Source organism: Periplaneta americana, chromosome 14 (assembly GCF_040183065.1).
Source record: "Periplaneta americana isolate PAMFEO1 chromosome 14, P.americana_PAMFEO1_priV1, whole genome shotgun sequence".
Classification (NCBI taxonomy): Eukaryota; Metazoa; Arthropoda; class Insecta; order Blattodea; family Blattidae; genus Periplaneta; species Periplaneta americana.
The window spans coordinates 96,485,350-96,508,291 of NC_091130.1; the positions used below are offsets into that span (position 1 = coordinate 96,485,350).

Consider the following 22,942-nt stretch of genomic DNA (forward strand, 5'->3'; position numbering starts at 1 on the left):
TATTTGTAAATATATTATAAAAATTTTAATGTCAATGGGCCAAACAAATATGTATTCATATATAAATCCTAGCCCTGATTGTGATCTAAAATATAAATACGGTTATAAACACATGCTAGGCAATGAAAGTGTTGATTTGTTAATGTGTTTGAGAGAAGAAATTTCTCAGTAAGTAATATTTGATAATATTAATGAAGCTCGTAAAAAATTTAAATGTTTCGTATTTACAACTTTGGTAATTTAACACCTATTAACTACTTTGGTTGCGATGAAAATGAATATACTAATACTGATATATAATCGACTGTTTATTAGTTATGATAATATTTGTTTTTAGTTCATGAACGAATAATAACTTGAATCTTATTAAGAGCGAATTCATTCTTTCATTCATTCATTCATTCATTCATACGTACATAGTTCTCTGTCCAAGGGCAGATCTTTCACTGTAAACTCAGCATTTTATTTTGTGCCCTCCTCTTAATCTCTACATATGATTGATAAATCTTAATATTGTCTATCATCTGATATCTTCTTCTTCCACGAACTTCTCTCCCATTCACCTTTCCTTCCAGTACATCTTTCAGTAAGCAAGTTTCGTCTCATTGTCAGCCAATGTCGAAACCAATTCCTTTTTCTCTTCTTGATCAGTTTCAAAATCATTACCCACACTTTCCAACACAGCTCCATTTCTTATTCTGTCTGTCCAAGCTCCATTCTTCTCCATATCAACATTTCAAATGCTTCTAGTCGCTTTTCTTCACTTTGTTGTAATACCCATGTTTCTGTTCCGTACAATGCCACACTTCACACAAATCACTTCACTAGTCTCTTCCTTAAGGGCTAATTATGAAATAGTATATAATAATTGCTTCGGGATACCATATGTTCACAGATGGGCATTTTCTGTTATAAAGCTGTAAAAAAATCAACAAAGGGCAAATTAAAGTGATATTAATTTGAAAAATAACCTACGCATTTTTGTATCCGACATAAAACCTGATTTCATCAATAAAGAAGAAATTTAGGAAGTAGAAAGAGGAATTTAGAACAGCTGTGTACCTTTCACACAACACACAGTGTAACCGGGCCCTATACCTGTGCACTGGCGCTTGTGCCACCTATGCCACAGCATAGCAGCAATCTTTGACATATCTGGTCTAGATGAAACAAATGTGTTATTAAAGTATATCCCACTGATTTCTAAGAGATCTTTCTTTATAAATTTCGGGATTCAAGTCTTTGAATATACATAATTTTCATGCATAATGTTACAATGTTCTAGTATACAGACACAGTCTTCAGATATAATATCTGCATTTTAATAAAAGTGGTGCTATTTTTCATCCATTAATCAAATGACATTTATAAATAAAAACCTGATAGATTTTGGAACCCCCGCAAAAGTTATGGCAGTTACCATCTAAACAAGTTTAAAAATATTTGTAAAACTGTATCTAATAAGTAAAATAAAAACGGATCTACTTCCGTGAAAATTTCATTACTGTATAGTATTTTTTGCACAATTATGAATTTAAAAGAAATAGTAAAATGTGTATGTGTGTGTGTGTATATATATATATATATATATATATATATAGTCAGGCTAATAATAAATTTCACTTGAGAGATGCAGATGAAAGTGATTGTTCCCTGGAACAATAATAATGTACGGATATTTCACGTAATTAATGACTTCCATGATTGCAGTACAATAATATGTGATCTGCATTTCTACAGTCAGCATTTGCAATTACGACAGTAATTATATGGCAGCCATAATACACCTCTTCTTCAAATAGCTTACTGAAGAATCATGAATCACAACAAAAATACAATGTTCGGAAATGCACTGATGAAAATAATAATAATAATAATAATAATAATATTCCAATAATATGCATAATAATAATAATAATAATAATAATAATAATAATAATAATAATATGTTTAATGAACATCTAAGACGGAAAATAATACTTATCACTTTCATCACTGGATTCTCTGCTTATGTGTTCACTGAAACAAAATACCGAAAAGACAGAATGCAGAAGTACAGTAGAAATGAGACTACAACTTTCCGCCATAAAACCAGATTGCAGGCTTAAAAAGCAAATACATTCGTCCCACTGAACAGAATTTTTTAGATACATACTAGCTTTCACTTGTATGTTAATTATTAAATACTAATAAAATAGTACAAGGATTCCGCAGTTACACTTAGATTAAAAGGGGTTTCGCAGTGGAAAAGGTTTGAAAAACACTGCTGTAGAGGAAAGAGTTTATGGACAACTGTAATCACGATTAGGTCGATAATCTCGAGTAGAGACTGCAGTCTACCACTGGTATTAGTGTTTAGTTACAGGAATTGATGAGAAGTACATAATATGTTTTGTGAGGGGACAGCCTATACATTCACTTGTCGAAGGCTGATCTTGCTCCATAGCTGATGAAAGGAATCCTAAAAAAATCCGATGTGTTTGACGTAGGGTAGTAGGCACATGCGGTACCCAGGACCTCCCATTCTCCCCCTCTGCATCTCGCCCCACAAAGAAACAGCTCAGGAAGTGAGACATGGACAGTACACTTATCCAGGAACCATGTTTCTGAAAGTGTTTTTAGCATATTGTCTGTCTCCAGTCAATTGCCTAATGATGTACATTCTTGTCTCAGAAAACTGTCGGACAGATTTTGTTCTTACTACTCAATATCTGTAACTTATTCGTCATTTTGTTAAATAAACAACTTTACTGTGTATTTAACAAAATAACGAATCATTGGAGATAAGCAAGTATTAAAAGCGTGAAAGCAAGATATATATCTGTAACTTAATTTATATGCATTATGACCTATGATAATTTTTCCGTAATAGCGTCATTTGAAGCCTTTAGGCTAAAATTGTAGAGATCATTTGACCTCAAAAAGCATTTTCTTCACAGTAATATCCGTTGAGTACCAATTTTTCAGAAAATTTGATGAGACTTTATGTTGTTCTGTTGTGATAATTTTATGTTTATTGGAATCTTAACTCCCTATACATTTTAGTTGATTTTCCGAAAGGATTTTTTTTCTGCAGTATCTGAATGCACATTTTTTCATTCATACAATTAAATTATATTTGAAATTTAAAAATATAAACAGAAGTATATTTTTCTTGTGGGTTTAATTGTAGTCCTTACTGTGCCACTTTCATAGAATGGTTTTAACTTCATTAGTCATTACTCCATATCGTGGATAATCAGTGGGAGTTATGTCTGTAAATGGGAAAGAGGTTAATTTTATGCATATGTGTTGATCTTCACTAATCTAAGTTGATTGCTGTTGAAGTTTTAGTCAACGTAAACTGCTGTAGTAAGCTTTGCTGATATTAATATTCACAATCTTAAAGTGTTTGCTTAGTATTATAAAATTTTTAAACCAGTAATATAATAATAATGCTTATGATTTGCCTGTCTCTTCAATTTAATCTTATTAACTAAATTGCATGTTTATGTTCTTTTTTAAGAAAATGAGTGTGTTCTTCGAAAAATTGTTAATTACATAAAATTATGTTACCGGTATATATATATATATATATATATATATATAGGCCTATATATTTCTAAGTACTTCTGCCAGCAGAGTGAAGTACTATAGATTAGAATAGCCTGTGTTCAAGTCCAGGTGCGAAATTATATCCTTCCTTAGATTTGAGAGAGAATTAAGGTTTACTCATTTCTTTATAAAATATAGCAGGCTACTAGGAGTTTCCTTGAGAATAAAATATTTTTGAAATGAGGCCCTGACTTCATGAGCTTGTTCTCGTGCAGAAGTCCAGAAGATGGGATATACATTCCTGCCTTCTGTACGTCTTAATCATGCAAACATTATTATTATTATTATTATTAATAATAATAATAATAATAATAATAATAATTCGTAATACATAGTTTGTGAAATTTTGTGTAATGGTGTCACAGAAAAGTTAATTGAAATTAATTTTAAATGTTAACCAGTATAATTTTAAAATGGAAGTAGTTTATCGAATACATTAATATAATTATTATTTTAATGTGTACAATTATTTGTGTAAAGTTTGGTGCATAGATACTACTGTATTAAGATTTCTTTCTTTTATTTTACAGTTAAACTGGAAGAAGAGGCTACAAACGACCTGGACTATGAATCATCACTTCCTGATGATGAAAATGAACTTATAACATTATCCCCATCATCAAGTACGGCAGAAATTAGGAACAGTGAGGAGTTAATTACAATAAATTTAGAAGGAGAGGAAGGTGGTGATTTCAGCAATGATTTGAGAGAACACGAACTACATGACATTAATAATACAGCAGCTAACATCACTTTGTTGCCTGACAATGACTTACAAGCTGTACTCTCTTCTGAAGCAAGCAGCATGCTCTCTATGTCCGATTCCACTAGGCAGTTCCTTTCTATGGCAGATAATTGTAGTGACCTTGTTATTCCGACAGAAGACTTTTCTCAGTCTGGTTTAGATGCTAATATTACATCTGGTATATTGGATCATGATGATGTACAAGATGGTTCTGCTCGCAGATTTTGTGTAAGGGAAGCTGATAATGTTTATAGATGTAAAGTGTGCAACAAGACTTATACACACATTAGTAATTTTTGTCGCCATTATCTTACAACACATCGAAGAAGCAAACAAGTGTTCACATGTCCACTGTGTAGCAAAGAGTTTACTAGAAGAGATAATATGATGACCCATATTAAAGGGGTGCACAGAGTTTAGGCATGTAACTTATATTTTATATTTCTGTAAATGGTGCTTATGTTAAGTATGATTTAGGAATTTCAATGTGTTCAATGTGGTGCGAGATATTTTTATTCTCTCTCCTCCCCTCATCCCTCTCTCACACACAGATTTACAGGATGATTCACGAGGATTTACCGCCACTTACAGAGCTTATTTCCAAAGACATTCTGAGCAAGAAATGTCATATAAACATTTGTCCTAATCTCAATATTTTCAGAGCTACACTAATTTGAAATTGTTTGTAAAACACCATTATTCTAGAGTTTTAAGATTAAAAAAATATTACAGATAAAAAAATGAACTATTCAGGAGTATTATTTCTTTAATTAACTAGTATTCTGAAGCTAAAAATGTGTTGTGAATTCCATAGTTGCTTCATATAGAATTTTTTTTCCGATTTTTAACTACAAAATTACATTTTCTTACGCATTTATTAAACAATTGTTACAAATCACGCTGCTCTTGTAAATTCTTCAAGACTGTACATTAGGATGCATAATTAAACTATAAAGAATCAAGTTCTTAAAGTCATATGATTTGTAACAATTGCTGTGATAAGTGCATAAGAATGTTTGAATTTTTAGTTAAAAGTTCAAAAACAAAATCTGTACAAAGCAATTAACAACAAATTTTTAGCTTCAGAACACTAGCCAATTAAAGAAATGATACTTCTGAATAGTTCAATCACTATTTGTAATATTTTTTACCCTTACAACTGAAGAAAAAAAAATGTTTTTTACTAACATATTCAAATTATTGTAATTCTGAAAATTTTGAGATTAGGACACATGTTTATATGAAATTTCTTGCTCAGAATGTATCCAGAAATAAGCTCTGTAAGTGACGGTAAATCCTCATGAATCACCCTGTATGTAGGGTGGAAGTAATATAACTATGCAGATTTTAAAGCTTATTTCTTGTATAGAGCGCAACAAAAAATTCTAATACCAGTACCATATTAGTGCCAAATGAATACTTTTCTCAACAGTAATCTCACTAGAGGTTTTGATTTATCTAGAGAAAATCAAAATTCGAGTGGGATTTAATTGACTATTATATGATTAGGAGAAAGTATATAAAGATTAGAAGTAACAAAGTACTCCAATACAATAAAATATTGACTTATGAAAATAAAACTGTCTTCAAATGTATTATTGTACCATCTCAACATTATGCTAGATGGCAGTAGTGTGTTATGATTAGCTGTTTTCTTGTTATCAGTTGTGCCAACTATGGAATCTTCATTGAACTCTGTGGACAATTACTAGTCAAGAAGGCTTTGTTGATTCAGTTTCATTTTTATTAAAACATTTGCATTCCACTTCAATCATCCGGATCCCAGTAATCAAAGTCACTTGACAGATGATTTTCAATAAATCTTAGTATTAAACAATCTCTGATACGTGACTATTCATAATATCATATAGCAAAAGCTATAACATAACCTAAATAATATAAACAAGTGTTAAAAAAGTTTTAATTAGGGATGATGAAATAAACCAGAAACATTTTAATTAAGGATGATGAAATAAAAAATAAACATGAATAATTTTAAAAGAGACAGTTATTGAAAGTACAATTTTCAAATTTGAATGTTTTAGTGGTTGGTGGTTCAGTTGATGTTATATTGGATGTGTGTGTAAAAGAAGTGAACTCATTGATGTACATGGTGTATTCCTCAACTTATTCAGGATTTCCGAATGGTGCTCTTCATTTATTTGTAAATAGGGTTTCAGGGAAGATGCATAGCTATGACCAGTGATCTTTATTAATTCTTGTTCTTGCCATAGAGAGTCATATTTGAAACTGCTGTGCATCAACTGGAGTGGTTTGTAATTTTCTATTGTTTTTTTTTTTTTTTTTTTAACGTCCAGAGCAGTGCAGTTTGAAATGTTGGCAAACAAAGAAACAAATGCTAGGGTAGTGATAAAAATAAACAAATGCTAGGGAAACGATAAAATTAAACAAATGCTAGGGACACGATAAAAATTGTGCGATAAGCAGCCATGATTGGTTGAAAGATGTCCTTTCGTACCATTTTATTGGTTAAAAGTAGTGTGACGTAGTAAAAGTGTAATAGTCAGCAAAAAATAGTTTTTCCCTAAAATTTAACATTGTTTTACTCGATAAGTACTATTTGTACAATTCTGATTTTTACTCTTTATCATTAGAAAAACTGATAAGAAATGATTTATTCCTTTACATTTTTTTAATAAAATGAACGATTTTCTTGCAAATTAAATGAAAAGATTAACATGTATCATAATTTCCTGCCATTAGGAAGTCTGGCAACCCTAATGGGGTGACTAAGGGATGGAACTCTGCTGTTCAGATCGAGTGCATGTGTGCTTCTATATGACAGCCGGCAATGCATTCTTGCCAAACTATGCAGACTTTGAGACTAAATTTTTAATTAACCATGCATTTAATTAAAAAATGTATAATAGGTGTTTTTTATTTAGTTTAATGTATTATATTGCCCCCCCCCCCTTTCAATCTGTACAGTTACATCACTTCACCGTGCATGTGTGTACATAATTCTGTACCTGTGACACAATACAAAAAAAATCTCTCATCACAATGTTTACATTGATTATTTTCAGTTATTTCTTTCAGAGCTATCTTCATATGTTCCACAAGCAAATTTTGCATTTGTCACATTTTTGTCATGATTAAAGTGTAATAATCTCAACATCTTTTACAGTATATACAGTAGAGCCCAGACTTCGTTAATGTAATATATATATATATATATAAATACCTATGGCCTATGACCTAAAAAGTTGACAGATGTCATGCAATTTCAATTCAGCTTTATGGAATATGGTTATGTTGAGGCTCTAACTTTATGCAGAATACAATATGGTTTTTATTAGCAAATAATTATATCCTGGTAATTACAAGATACTTAATTTTTGTGACTTGGGCTATGATGTATCTATGAGAAAAAGAAAAATTGTATTAATATTTGGCATGTGAAGTGGAAACGTTATGATTTCAATTAAAATGATTATTTGAATTTATAATTTATTCATATTTTGTCTTAATCTTCATTTTCTATAGAAGTGCATTGTATACCAACATGCATTTTCAAATTTCAAAGGCTTGCGATTCATGCTTAGTATGATCTTGAACATAGAAAAGCTTGTTTCCTTGTTATGTAATTTAAAAGAATGTACTTGAACATAAAATTATTATAGATGGAAAAACCTGGTTCGTTGTAACTGAAGGATGTCACAAATTTTACATAGGATTGAATACTTAGATTTCATTTCAGGACATTTTATAATTTGGTATTAACACTTTCGCCACATGCACCAACATCTTGAATTATCTTCGCATTTTATCACAAATTAATTGTGACATCACAACACAATTTAATGTGTAATTTTGGAAGAAATTGTTTACGTTTAAAAATATCCCAATATTAACATGTATTAAGATGAGATAAAAAGTCAGATTTTTGTATTAATTTCATATACTAATATTAAACACAATTTTACAATGCTGCAAGAATATTTCATATTTCACTATTTTTTTATTTGTAGAATGAAAACATAGCACAAATCACAACAGTTTTTCTTTCATTCTTCACCTACAACCATTAACAGTATTAAATTATAATTGAAGGAAGACCTTTCTGCATCAACAGATGCATACATTGAATCGGAACATTACATCTTTCAAATAATGTATTCTTGCAGTCCTTACCGAAAATGCTGTAACATTTGAAAAATGTATTTGAACAATATTTGCTGAGTTAAATAATTAATTTAAAGCTACAATCAATGAAAGAAAACATGTAACTCTTATTTTTCCATCTTATTAGTGGCTATCTTATTGACATGCTTTAATAATTCTGTTATTTCTGTTTTCAAATGCGAACTGAAAGTATTTCATTTATTAATTCCTCTACAATACCAGAAATTATTACATTAATTGTATTAAGTATTACCATTTTGGACACAAGAACGTGACTGTAGGGATATTCACTGCCTTCTAAATCCAAAACTATTTTGGCCATATACTATATTTATAGTTTTCATGTACCAAAGCAATCCGTGCTTTACTGAATTACAAAATTTTTCATATTATGCCACTTTTAATCAATTGGCTACAGGTGCACTTTCGAAAATCAGTTGTGCAAAAAAATGCTTAGAAAACATCGAAATATTTGTTCTGTATGTACTTGCAGATTTAAACTAACTACCCCATCCATATAAGACTGATTCTGGGCGCAAGGGAATTGAATCATCATCACCACGGTTTTCATTTGGGTATGAGTAGTACATGTGTTTTATTTTCCTTGATAGTGAGAACAGTTCTTGGTTTTGACAGTAATGAATTAAATTCTTTTGTAAAACATCTTCAAACACACTAAATTTATGAGCCCAACGACTTACAAATTAGGTGATTCAACAAATTAGAACATTTCAGCATGTAGGGAGCAGAAAATATTTCTGTTTTCGTAGTCAATTCAAAGTGTTTCTTGACATTTTGAGAATTGCATATTTTCAATAATTTCTTCATTGTAGGAAACATATTTTTGCCTCAATTGATTAGACTTGTGGAGGTCTCTCGATCCTGAGCAGGTTAAGAAAAATATTTTTATTAATTAACATAAAATAACTGTAATAGAGATAATGTCTTATTGGAAAAGTACTACAAATTAGCTCTTAAAACCCCAAATTATCTTCAGTTTGTGGGTAAATGCGCAGGATATTTTAGCAAGGAGGTAACAGGAGGTACTTAAAAATGGAATAAATTTACCTCATTAAAATACATGTGAAATAATAGCAATAATATATACTATATGAGCCCTTGAGTAAAGAAGTGGACTATGTCCATATTTCAGATTTCAAGAAAACTATATTTTAGTTCATTAACTGGTTTATTTTACACATTATCAGTGGAATATATACCGTATATACATAATGTCTTTATTATGTGGTCCTTACCTATGCATAACACTGTTCAGTGCCCACAACTTCAATGGAAGGTACCTGATATATCAGAGTCAGACCGATACCAAGTTCTGTGATTTAGCATAAAAAAAAACTAACTTTTATATGTGTACACTGGTTTCAGTTATTGCAGATTTGTCAATATTAACATCATAGTTCGTGTAACTTTGTACCGATTTCCCAACTGTTAAGTAAGCTGAGGAGAATGGTGTAATGAAAATGACTCTTCTTTATTAAACTTGTGCAGTTGAAGCAAAGCTTTAACAGAAACCTTTTTTTCCATTGGATAGCTCCTTTGCGCTCATTTCCGTAAGGCAAATTACGTGAATTCAGAGTATTGAGTCATTTTTCTGTTTTAAACATATGTGGATCAGCATCTGCATTACAGTGAGGAGGACATTATCATTTAATTCCATCTGGCCGTGATCACTTTGTAGAATTTATTAAAAAAAAAAAACAGTGATCAAGTTACAGAATGTCACATACCAGTAGTAATATTTCTCCAGGCTAGTCACATTTAAGAGTACCAACCACGACATTTGCCATATTTATCTTCGATAAGGTGGTTGCACCTATTGACAGTCGTATTTTGTTATGCAAATAGCCCCTTTTATTATATCATGCTGCAAAAGGAAGAACATAGTAATTCACTTTTAGCAGTTTTACAGGAGAGCAGATACAAAGTTTACAGAGCTATAAAAAATCAGGATTTTGTCATAGGGTCTTAGATATAATATTTTTTTTATTCTGTCATTAATGGCTAATGCATTGTGAGCATTTCATATCTTTTTTTTTTAATAAAGAATATTCTTCATTACAGAGGTTCTTCTTCTGCCAGAACAAGATGCTTCACTCTTTCCTTTCATTTATTAATTCCCTTCATTGATCTCTATAATATCTACATCGTTATAATTCTTTATAAGCATATGTATACTTTAATATTTCATTGACAAGCATCAAAATGACAATAGAAGAAAAAGCACTGATTAATATGAAAAAACTTATCAGATTACCAGGAAACAATTGACATTCATACAGTCTTCTCTGTAGATTAAAAACTCAACAAAGTTTCATATCCATGGTTCAAGAATTAAAACAGAAAATCAATATCCCAAATTTAAAAGAAAACTTACAAATTAAACCAAATCCTTCAACTCTCTTAAATATACAGGGTGTTTCCAGGCTGGTGTTACTAACTTTCAGGGATGATGGGGAAGGGCACATGTATCAGTTTGAGATAAGGAACCCAGGTCCTGAAATGACTGAGTCGAAAGTTATAAGTTTTGTGGAAATTAAATTGTAATTTGGGACCACTTGCCCTCCTTCCCTTAACCTTTTGAACAGTAGTGGAAAGATGGTAATTTCCACACAACTATTTTTGCTTATAACGTTCGACTCAGTCATTTCTGGACCAAGGTTCCTTACCTCAAATTGATACAGGTGTCCTTCCCCATCATCCCTGAAAGTTAGTAACACTAGTCGGGAAACACTCTGTAGAGTATAATATAAATTTAACAGAAGAAATACCGAAATCAGAAGTAAACACTGAAATAATGAAACAATTATCTTTAGAGACAATTAATTTTAGGTACCCTCCATAAAACTGGCTTCATTTATACACTGACAGATCCTTGATCTCCAGGGAACAAGGTGCCTGTGCAGGTGTAACGTGCTGTTTCTTCTCACTTTATAGATCTCTTGGATATGGAACAACAAGTTTTGATGGAGAAATCATTGCAATAAGTGAAAATCTCAGGAATCTTCTATGCCGCATCAATTAATTTAAGAATGCAGTTATATTGTCGGACTCCAAAGCAGCTATTTTATCAATAGTCTCTAGACACACACCTTAATCTCAAACAGCAGAAATAACTAAAATGCTCTCTCAATTAATTTCATTCAATAAAAGAATTGTATTCCAATGGATACTACCTCATTGTGGAATCCTGCGAAACGAGAATGTGGATGCTTTAGCAAAGAAGGGCAGCACTGCTACTTACAGATGTGTTACTAAATCTACGTATTACTCTGTGTAAAGATTTATTAAATGTACATACTTAGACTTCAAGAAACAAAATTTGATAACACAATCTCAAGGAACTCTCTGGATCATAATTCATGGTTAATTCCCGATTTACCACGAAAATCATGTATAGCTGCACTTGGATTGGCAACATCATGACTGTTAGGCCAAACACCTGCATAGAATTGGAATATATCAGTCCCCTAACTGCCCATTGTGTAACTCAAACCAAGAAATGGATTCGAAACACATCAAAATCTGTGCTTCAATGGCTGACCATGATAATATCTTTGAAAAATATTGGAGTGCAAGAGATGACTTTATTGTCTTACGCCTGGCATTAGAAAACAACATATTTCATTGACACTGTTTTCTTTGAGTAATGTTTCCTGGATTACTTTATTATGACATCCACTAAATATAAAAAAAGCATTTGAACCAGTATATTTACATCTACTTTAAAAAATGAGAAATGTAGTCTCAAAAACACAATTTGATTGAAATGTCATTAGAACATGAAGAATATGAATATGAGCTACAATTTCATGTCAAACTTGAATAGCCTACAAGAATGATACAATATTTTATAATTATTGATAAATTAGTTTAATTTTACAGAGAGTCATGTTTAAGGCACAGTTGAAGGTATTGCACAATTATAAATGTATCTTCAGTTCAAAATTACAAGTCCAAATTTAATTGAATAAATTTATCAGCATTAGCAGCGGGTCACTCTGTGTATTTCAGGTTTTTAGAGAGTTCATAATACGTAATATGGACATTCCCACTCTTGCAAAAAGTTCCATTATATTTTGCATTGGAAATAGGTGTTGTTCAAAATAAACGACTTGTTGCACATGAGTTGATGTTTGTGGATGACAGATCTGAATAGATCTAGAGTATGTTAATCTTTGTCAAAACCATACCAAATACCAAAAGGTTACTTTGCGTCTTTTTATGGTTCCTAAACAGTAAATTATTATATTTTAGCTCAATTTTCTAACAATTTTTTCAAAACAAAGATTCAGAAACATGAAGATTGAAGGCTTACAAAGTTTTGGCAAGACCCACCATCTATTACAGTAGTTAAGCATGGGTCTTACAAATCCAAGGTGAAAGACGCATAACATCTGCTGAAATGAGATTTTTAGAAGAACTGTTAGATACAGCCCTTAAGATTCCAAACGAAATAAAGCAATAGCTAATGAACTCAAAATAATTCCTATAGCTGAATATCTTCTTGACAGACAAAATTGGTTACTACATGTCAATAGAATACAACATTCCAGGATACCAAACGGATGCTGCGTTACATCTCCAGAGGGAGAAGATCTGTTAGTCAACCATTCTGAAGATGATGGGAAACCATGACAGGCCATGAGGCCTACTTTATGACAGGCAGATGATGGTGATAATTTTCTGATTGTTGAAGTCAGTTACTGATCAACTGCTTGAAATCAAAGAAATAATTTTCTGTATACATCAGGCTGTAATATGACATTATTTTTCCAGGCTGTATCAATAATTAAAGGAAATTTCATAATCTATCAAAAATGTAACAAATTTTTTTTCTCTCTCTTGTACAGAGGAGGGACCTGAAGGCTTGCACTGCAACCTGAGGCTTATTGTGCTTACCACTCCTATTCTGTGAATAATGATTGTATAGCCGAACAGTTGCACTCTTGTACAAGTATAGCATGCTGCACCGTGAACTCAACTCTGGCGATGCTGATGATGATGATGATGATGATGATGATGATGATGATGATGATGATGATGATGATGATGATATGTGAATTAATGACGGCAAAATGAGTCCGAGGTCCAATCCCAAAAGTTACCCAGCAGTTTTGCTTTAATTGGTTGAGAGAAAACCTCGGAAAGACCCCAACCAGGTAACTTGTCCCAACTAGAACTAGGACTTGAACCTGGACCTGCTCGTTTCATTGTCAGACTTGCTAATCATTACTCCACAGTGGTAGACAAATTATAAGTTTAGGCAGACCCCATATAATTAGTTGAAATAAACTTACATAAAACGAATAAAATCAGTTATATTGCAAATTGAATTAATTAAAATATGTAATCACATTAAATTACGCAATATCATTACCTGTCCTGGATTACTGATGAATCTGGCAACCCTGCTGGCATTAGTTAACAGAAAGATATTATCTGTTGTGATTTTTGGCGACTTCTTGGATGACATTATTAAAACATTGAACTGGAAGCAGGAATCCATGATTTCTTTGTATCAAAGAAAAAAATATTTTCACAATTAAATACTCTGTTGGTCTAGAAATAAAATAATGTTTTAAGAAACCTGATTTATGGGGCAATCTATGTATAACCACTTCACTAAATAAAAAAGTAACAAATAACACACAGACAATTTACAGACAGAATCAGTTATAGGATTATTTTAAATTTGTTCGTACATAAGATGAAGTCATGTGCTAATCTCCATTGCATCATGGAGGTGGAGAGAGGGGAAATAGGAATGATGGGCAAGAGGGTCGAAGCTTTAGGTGGAAATAATGGATGATGTGAGGTTATGATAAAGAAAGGAAAGACTTATGAAGTAACAATTGGTTTATTAAATACAAAAAACTTGTATATTATGTTTTCCCAGGTTCTTGGGGTAAGGGAAACAGGAATGCCGCAGTAGAAATTAGTAATTTAGAAACTCATTCTGGGACTTCGATGTGGGGAGGGTTAGAACATGATTATAGTGAGGTAAGGTTTCTGATGCAGGAAGAGAGAAATAACGAGAGTGCCTGACAGAGAGACAGGCTTGCTCTAGGGATACGATATGGGGGCAGAACTTGAGAGAAATGGAAGCCAGGGTTCGAGGTTAGTTCTAGCAATCGAGGAATCAGTGAGCCTCATTCATGACTTTTTGACACTGAAAACAAGCTTCTGGGCGTAAAGGGATTAGCTAGCCTAACTTCGCGACTTTACGACGTCAGGAGTGAGGGGAAATGGATAAAGTCGACTGTCGAGGGATTGAGCCTGGCTTGCAACTTCTCGACCACAAGCCAGGATTCACTTATGGAATCGAAGTCAGAAGTGTTACAGGGATGAATTATGAAAAGTTGGTGAGGCAAGTAGGAACTCATGCCAGGTCTGGATGCTTCTGCTGATTTTGCTTTGGCAACTGGCTTTTATATGTCTCAGCAGGGATACTTCCTCCCCCATATATGTGACATCACATTTGGTTGGGAATGCTGAGATGACACAGCAAGCAAGAGAGAAAGATCTTCTCTCCTCATTTGGTAAATGTTCTACGCGCGTTTTCACGGAAATTCAGACTTGGCTGTGTAATGTTGCCCTCTGGAGGGTACCAGCCATGTGGTGACCAGCTGCAAGTGACTCGGAAATGGAATGCAGCTCACCACGATTCCTTGCCCTACTTACGTTTTGCTAAGGGGAGTAGCGATTGTTAAGGAATTCAAGGGTACCACAGGAGCACAAAGAAAGCCTACAATAAAGTGAAAAATTTATACCCATATACCTCCAGAAATGATAGTTCGAGAAAATTTAAATAGTACTTACCCACTTCTTGCAGTAGCTCTTTTGGGATGCGATTGCAGGACTGTGACTTGGCTCAGCAATAAACAGAATTGATAAGACAATAAAGTAATATTTAGGCTATATTTAAATTCTCTACATTCAATAAACATAAAAAGGATTTTTCCCATACAGATATTACTGTAGTATCCTTCCATGCACACTTATTACATACCCATTCTAGTGGAGAATATATACTGGTATTATACAAAGACAGATGAATTTATATTTAATGAGATCATCATTACATTTATATTTATATTATTGATGATACGAGATTCTAAGATCACACTCACTGTGCCTTTCAACAGTAGGTCTTCTTACCCTTTGAGAATGGATCACAAAGAGTTTTCATATTTTATTCTTGAGGGTCTTAAACTTCAGAAGAAATATATCTTGCAGTCTTTCCTGAATGCTTCCAAATTCGGTGAATGGATTTATCATTGCATTGATTAAAATAAACAGTGTACCAAGAAATACCAATGAGCCCCGAAGACATGAAAGACTGTGTAACACGAGCATGCTTGGCAGTAAGCTCTGATGAAATTCATCATGTAATGTTTTCAGCTCAGAATCGCTTTGCATCATGTATCAGTGCTTAAGGTCACCACTTTGAACACGTGATTTAATTCTGAAATACTGTATTATGATGTAAATAAGTTACAGAAATGATTTACTTTTTCTACAACAAACATATTGTTCGTAATTAACCTTCAACTATCTTCAGTGGCAATTAAAACAAAGTTTTTTTTTATGCGTCTCCAAACACACTATTAAATGGTAAATAATAATTAACATCAATCCATTTAAAATAATGAAGTTGGTTTCCTTATCTCCACTACACCTGCACCTATCAAACAAATATCTATACCATAATATGACCTCCTTCACGCCAAACAACTTTTATCTGAAGATTTGTCTTCTATCACTACAAATGGCCATGCTATTCAGGTAGCCTGTTTTAAATATCATCCAGTATATATATTTTTTTAGTTATTTTACTACATCTTAGGTTATTTAGCGTCTGAATGAGATGAAGATGATAAGATGATAATGGCCAGGTGGCCCGGGTTCGATTCCCGGTCGGGGTAAGTTACCTGGTTGAGGTTTTTTCTGGGGTTTTCCCTCAACCCAATATGAGCAAATGCTGGGTAACTTTCGGTGCTGGACCCCAGACTCATTTCACCGGCATTATCACCTTCATCTCATTCAGACACTAAATAACCAAAGCTGTTGATAAAGTGTCGTAAAATAACCTACTTAAAAAAAAAAAAAAAAAAAAAAAAAGAAAAGATGATAATGCCAGTGAAATGAGTCCGGGGTCCATCACTGATAGTTACCCAGAATTTGCTCATATTGGGTTGAGGGAAAACCCCAGAAAAAACCTCAACCAGATAACTTGCCCCAACCGGGATCTGGTTTCACAGCCAGAATGCACTAACCGTTACTCCACAGGTGTGGAATATATATAATTTACCAGAGCTTTCTCAAATTAGAGGCTGCAATTAGACAAAGCATACAAAACAAAAATGAATAAATAGACAATGAAAGATAAGAGTAAGAAAAATGTCAAACAAGTAAACAAACAAACAAACAAACAAACAATGGCAGTTAACAGAATAAGAAAAGTTACAAACAAGTAAAGAAGCAATGAAAGCTAATAAGAAAAAGAAAAATGATAATGGTGCACTGAATTAGAGTCCATACAGGTGGTTCCATAAGAGTTTGACTGATTCTCTAATTATGAGGAGGACCAGTTAATTTAGAAGAGATTTGTGCAGCCCTAGGGTCTTACAGAATTGAGAAGAGAAGTTAGGTATCGTTCCTCTTGCTCCAAACATCAATTCCGTGACACTGATATCGTGAAGTGGTATTTATGTTTATAATATGGGATGGTTCAAATGTAGATTGCTCGTTTCTCCTTGTGTACGTATTCAGGCTGTCCTTTATATGATTCAAACCTGATGATGGGGTCAATGATCATATCCTGAGACAGGGATTTGCTAATGGCGATTATGTCAGTGTATCTGTTACTGCCATTGTGGGCAGTTCCGTGGACTTCTTCGTAGACAGTATATTTTAATTTTATACACACACACACACACACACACACACACACACACACACACACAGGGTGCTGGAAGGAATGGTGAACAGGAGAAGAGTTTGGACCAGAAGAAGATAATATTAGATGATAGACGACATTAGGGTATATGGATCGTATGTGAAGACTAAGAGGAAGGCAGAAAATAGGAAAGATTGGAAAATGCTGAGTAGTGAAAGACCTGCCATTTGGCAGAACACTATGTATATGTATGTATACTATGTGACCACCAGTTTAGTGTCCCTGGCTGGAATGCGGCGACTGTTTACTAGCAAGACAAGGACAGAGCTATGTTGTGTGTGCTACTACATAACTTGAAAACGCTACTCACCCAGCCAAGAGAATAGATAGGCACAATACAGTGTGTCCATGTAAAGCAAGCAAGGTATCTATTTTATAAACTTCTGCATTGGATTATTTGCAAGAACTGGTTTGTAAAGATCTTCCTTATGCATGGATAACCCCTGCAGTGGCCGAGTGGTCAAACCTTCAGCCTGTCTTGCAGGCAGCCAGGTTCGAGTCCCATTCAGGCCTGCTGGCAATGCACAGAGGGGGCTGGTATAAGGGCAAGTGGGGTTCCTGCTCGAAACCTGGATATGCAGCAAACCTTAGTGTAGTCAGCTGATGTGGGTTTGGGAATGTGCTAGTTTGTGAGTAAGCACAATAGACCGTGAAAGATTGCAGTGCTTGGTCGCAGTGCCCTCCAGAAATTTCATGTGTACACATATTTTTCTGCAGATATGTTATGATGTCCTATTTCATAGCACACCATGTTGGATTTGTAATGGTATGAGAGTGTATGTCTTGTTTAATTGTAATGGTAAATCAAGAGTTCAGGTTTGCAATGTGATGATTTTATGTTTTTCGATTCTGCGTGCATGCAGGCACTGGCGATTGCCTCTACCTGTGTAGAAGGTTGAGCTGGTCACCCTCACTGTCTCCAATGCAGGCCTACATGTTGGATTAGTAATAATCTCTATCTTCTTTGAGAGCATGGAAACATTGGGAGCCAATGTAAGGTAACAAGTATTCTCTCCAAGAGTTAGTCATTTTGGCTTAATCATTTTGTATGTAAAGATTATTATTCTCAGTCATCAACAATTAATCATTTTGGTCTACTTATCAACATTCAGAACCAGTAATTTTACGATCTCTGCTGTGCTAACTCATATATAGTTATGTTATAATTGCTCATCGGAAACCATATTTACCAAATATGAATAATTATAATTTATATCCTTCTGAGCTTGTTGGTGTTACTCATTGAATCAATTTGAGATTAGTTATGTTTTTATGTATGAAGGGATGATAAAAAGGGATCTTGTTATTTAACAATTGTTAAATATGAATGTAAATTATATTGTTGAATTAATTTGATATTGGCTGTTATTAAATGTTTTCTCCATTTGCTACATTGGATGTTTAGTTCATTGCTGAGCCAACCTGGTGAAATTGTAATTACCTTGTCCGTCTTGTGAAATAATCCATGGCACATTTTAGTTTCTTGTCTGTTGCATACTGTGATATGGGGTGTTATTCATAATTACTGCAGCTTGGGAAGGGAGATTTGGTATTAGTTTTTCCTTAACCTAATTATCGAAATTTACGTGGTTCATTTGATCGTGATAGTCACCAGTATTTGTACCTGACTTGTAGATCAAGTTGACATTTTGTATGAAACCATTGTTACTGTCCGCATGAAAAATAATTATAATCTGTTTTTGACATTCACATCCATATGAATGCCAATATCACAATATCTTCTTGCTAGCATTTTCTGAAAGTCAAATTACTGTCGATCCAACTTTCGTCCAAGTAAATCAGCTCACGACAAAATTTTCTATAGTGGCGAATTTGTATTCAATATTTGTTGCCAACTCAAAATATCAAATCACTCTAATAACACTTCCCATTGACTTCGACACTTTTTTTTAGATCCCACCCTTTTCACCAGAGTTTGGTGAGATGGAGAGAGTGCCTTTTCTGTTGAATAATGGGCAACAGCTGTGGTGCTGGTGGAACTTTCTCTTGTATAAGTAGATGTCGTGTGTAGTCCTGGAAATGATGCATTGATTGATGTCATTTGCTTTCATTGTCATACGACATGATACAGTTTTGCATTTCTTTCCAGGAATCGACAGAAGTTCATTAGGAAAATTTGCTTCTCATAATTTATTTTCTTTATGTATTTTTTTTTTATTGTAGATTGGCGGTATTTTAACATAATACTCTTTCAATATGGCCTGGTATCTTTATGCAGGGAATATCTTTTAACTGTCCCAGAGAGTTGCTGCTTCCTGTTCCCAGACGACCTTGCGATTAACATGCTGATGATACAGTTCCCGGTTGGCAGTCTCAGTGCTAGATTGGCTGTCATATGGGGTGAATGCATACTCCATTGCTCTTTAGTTTCTGAGTTGTGCTTAATTATTTGTGTGAAGTTAGTGATTAGTGTGTGAAGTATTTAGTTCCAATGATGTTTTCTTTACTTGAGCGTGTGTATACAGTCGACTCTGGATATAGTGAACTTGGTTATAGTGAACATTCGGCTATAGTGAACCTAAATTGTTGGTCCCAACCCACATACATTAAAAAGTACATTAATATTTCCATTTATAGTGAACCTTGGTTATAGTGAACCTTGTATTCTGACAAATTCTTATTTGAAGTCAGACCTTCTTGTATAAAATTAAAAGAATATGTTGAGAACAACATTCTAAGTTTCTTGCTCCTTTAGTCAAAGGATGAAGGTAGGATTAGTGATTAGACAATGAGCTGTACTGTAAATCCATTCAATGCGTGATGACTGATGACCTTGCCTCACTCCACCATCAAAGGGTTGACATTCTGTTCTCTGGCATTCTACTCTACTGTTATTTCTAATCCTCCACTGTCAAAAGGTTGCCTTTTGTTCTCAGAAACATTTCCATTATGACGGATAGCACCAGAACGGAAAATGAAATTGCCTTCTTTTATTAAAAGGGGCTGGACATTATGTCCAGAGCATAAAGAAGGTAAGATTCTTATGGCTTTCAAACTCCATCAGCCCCCTCCCAGTTTTCATTAAGTGACCCGGGAAATTCCAAGGCTGAGTATGCAGTCACAACATAACAGCATTTGTCATTTCTACCCAATTAGTCTGTTTCTAATGTTCCAACAGTGAATGTACTGTATAAAAATGTCGAAGCATAAAGTGTTTTCTTTGGAAGATAAGGCGAATATTATAAGTGAAATTAAACATGGTCTTTCGCAAGCGGACGTGGGTCAACAGCATAATTTAAGTAAATCAGCTGTGAGTAACAAAATACAGTGTAATCCATTCCACAAAAATGAAATATTTTATTTTCTTGTTCACAATTTCATTCATTTCTGTCATTTAAGGTTAAGGGAGAGACACTTTGGATATAGTGAATGAAATATGCAAGTCTGCAGAGGTTCACTGTATCCAGAGTTGACTGTGTTTATTATACTTCCATAAAATACAGAAAATCTTGTGCGAAAACGAGATGCAAGTTCCGACATATTTTCGAACAGACCCATACCATGTGTAAAAATAATAAAAAAAACCTAGCTAAAAATTCAAAGAAACAGATTCAATAAATAATCGTAAAAGATGCAAGAGATAACATGTTCTCACAGAAGAAAAATTAGATGAGATTGGAGAGAGATTAGAACACACACCGCATAAATCTCTTAGGCATTTCGTGCAGGAAACGAATGTAAGTAAACCATCTGCTCATAGAGCAGTAAAATTATTTGAATTAGCAAGAACTTGTGGCCTCCTAGAAGCTCTGATTTACTGCCGTGTGACTATTACTTATAGGGGAGGCACTTAAAAATAAGGTTTATGCAAGAAACCCACACACAATAAACGAACTTAAAGACTATATAGACTACATAAGAGCTGAAATGGAGTCAATTAGTGCTACTGAACTTGTGGAAGTTAATAATAATTTTATAAGAAAGTGTCAGCAATATGTAGCAGTCAAAGGCGGACATTTTGAGCATAAAATATGAGCTGGATAAGTACAGATAACTGTACATTGCTTGCCTGCCAGGCAAACCCAACTCTCCAGGACAGTTAAAATACAGCATATTCACTGTATAATAAGTCACAATCACAGAAAACTCATCAAGAGAATAGAGAAAAATGTAAATGTAAAACGAGTACATGCACCAAAATATACATGTAGCACACTGGTCTCCTGGTTGAGGCAAGTATGTTTCACATGAATACTACCATAGACAAAATAAATAGAAAGGCCTAATGTATAATTTCGATACTATTGAAGTGCCATTAAGACCTGTGGTGGCAAAAATCAGAATTACATCTCATTTTACACAGCCTGATCGGTATTACAGATATCTGTTATACCAACATTATTACAGTCTGATCAGTGTTACAGATATACATTATACCAAAAATATTACTAGTATTTTTCATATTACACCACAAAAGAGCTCATAATGGTTTATCATTTTAAATTAAATGTTTAACCACAATATGCATGCCACATTTTGGCTTAACAAATGCATATGACTATAATTGTTGAACATTAAGCTGAAAACTAGTGAGAACATATTCCCTTTCCTTAATACAGTCATATAATCCTTTTAATTTATTTAAATTATGAAATCTGATTGTTAACAAGTTTTTTTTTTTTTTTACATGTTTCTAGAAATATGTAATTTAGATACTGGATGTGAATGGGATAGGAAATGTCTCTCTAAAGCACCTTCTTTCATTCATTCATAGTGTTCTGTCCAAGGGACTGCAAACCCAGCATTCTCCAGTCTTTTCTATTTTCTGCCTTCTGCTTTGTCTCCTCATATGATCCATATATCTTAATGTTGTCTATCATCTGATATCTTCTTCTGCCCAAACTCTTATCCCGTTCACCATTCCTTCCAGAGCTTCCTTCATAAGGCGGTTTCTTCTCAACCAGTGACCCAGCCAATTCCTTTTCCTCTTCTTGATCAGTTTCGGCATAATTCTTTCTTCATCCACTCTTTCCAACACAGCTTCGTTTCTTACTCTGTCCATTTCACATGCTCCATCCTTTTCCATATCCACATTTCAAATGCTTCTATTTGCTTCTCTTAACTTCGTTGTAATGTCCATGTTTCTGCCCCATACAATGCTACACTCCACACAAAACACTTCACTAGTCTCTTCCTTAGTTCTTTTTCCAAAGGTCTGCAGAATATGCTCTTTTTTTCTATTAAAAGCTTCCTTTGCCATTGCTATTCTCCTTTTGACTTCTTGGCAGTAGCTATTATACTATGCTATTGCATACATAGTACAGTAGCTCTTGGTAAGCTTCTTCTCAAGTCTTTACTAGTTCTTACTCACATAAAACTGTCATTATGGATAAGGTATTGCAATTAATTCAAAACATAAACGAGGTCTGTTCCACACTTGAAAATTTCATAGTTATTTACTGCCATAAACAAGTAAATGCATTTATTCATATTTTTAAGTAACTGTACTGATTAAA

General features: G+C 33.6%; 1 protein-coding gene across 10 annotated transcripts in view; it reads left to right on the forward strand.

Annotated features, from left to right (window-relative positions):
- ttk (zinc finger and BTB domain-containing protein ttk) overlaps positions 1-22,942 on the forward strand; it is a 216,960-nt gene that overhangs the window by 133,391 nt on the left and 60,627 nt on the right. For 2 of the 10 annotated variants that reach the window (XM_069845825.1, XM_069845826.1), the window contains exon 5: positions 4,125-7,809. The exons of the other annotated variants lie outside the window; for them this stretch is intronic. In XM_069845825.1, the coding sequence (XP_069701926.1) occupies positions 4,125-4,759 (635 nt within the window). In that variant the 3' untranslated portion in view covers positions 4,760-7,809. Of the gene's footprint in view, positions 1-4,124; positions 7,810-22,942 lie in introns of those variants that run through there. 10 annotated transcript variants of the gene reach the window in all.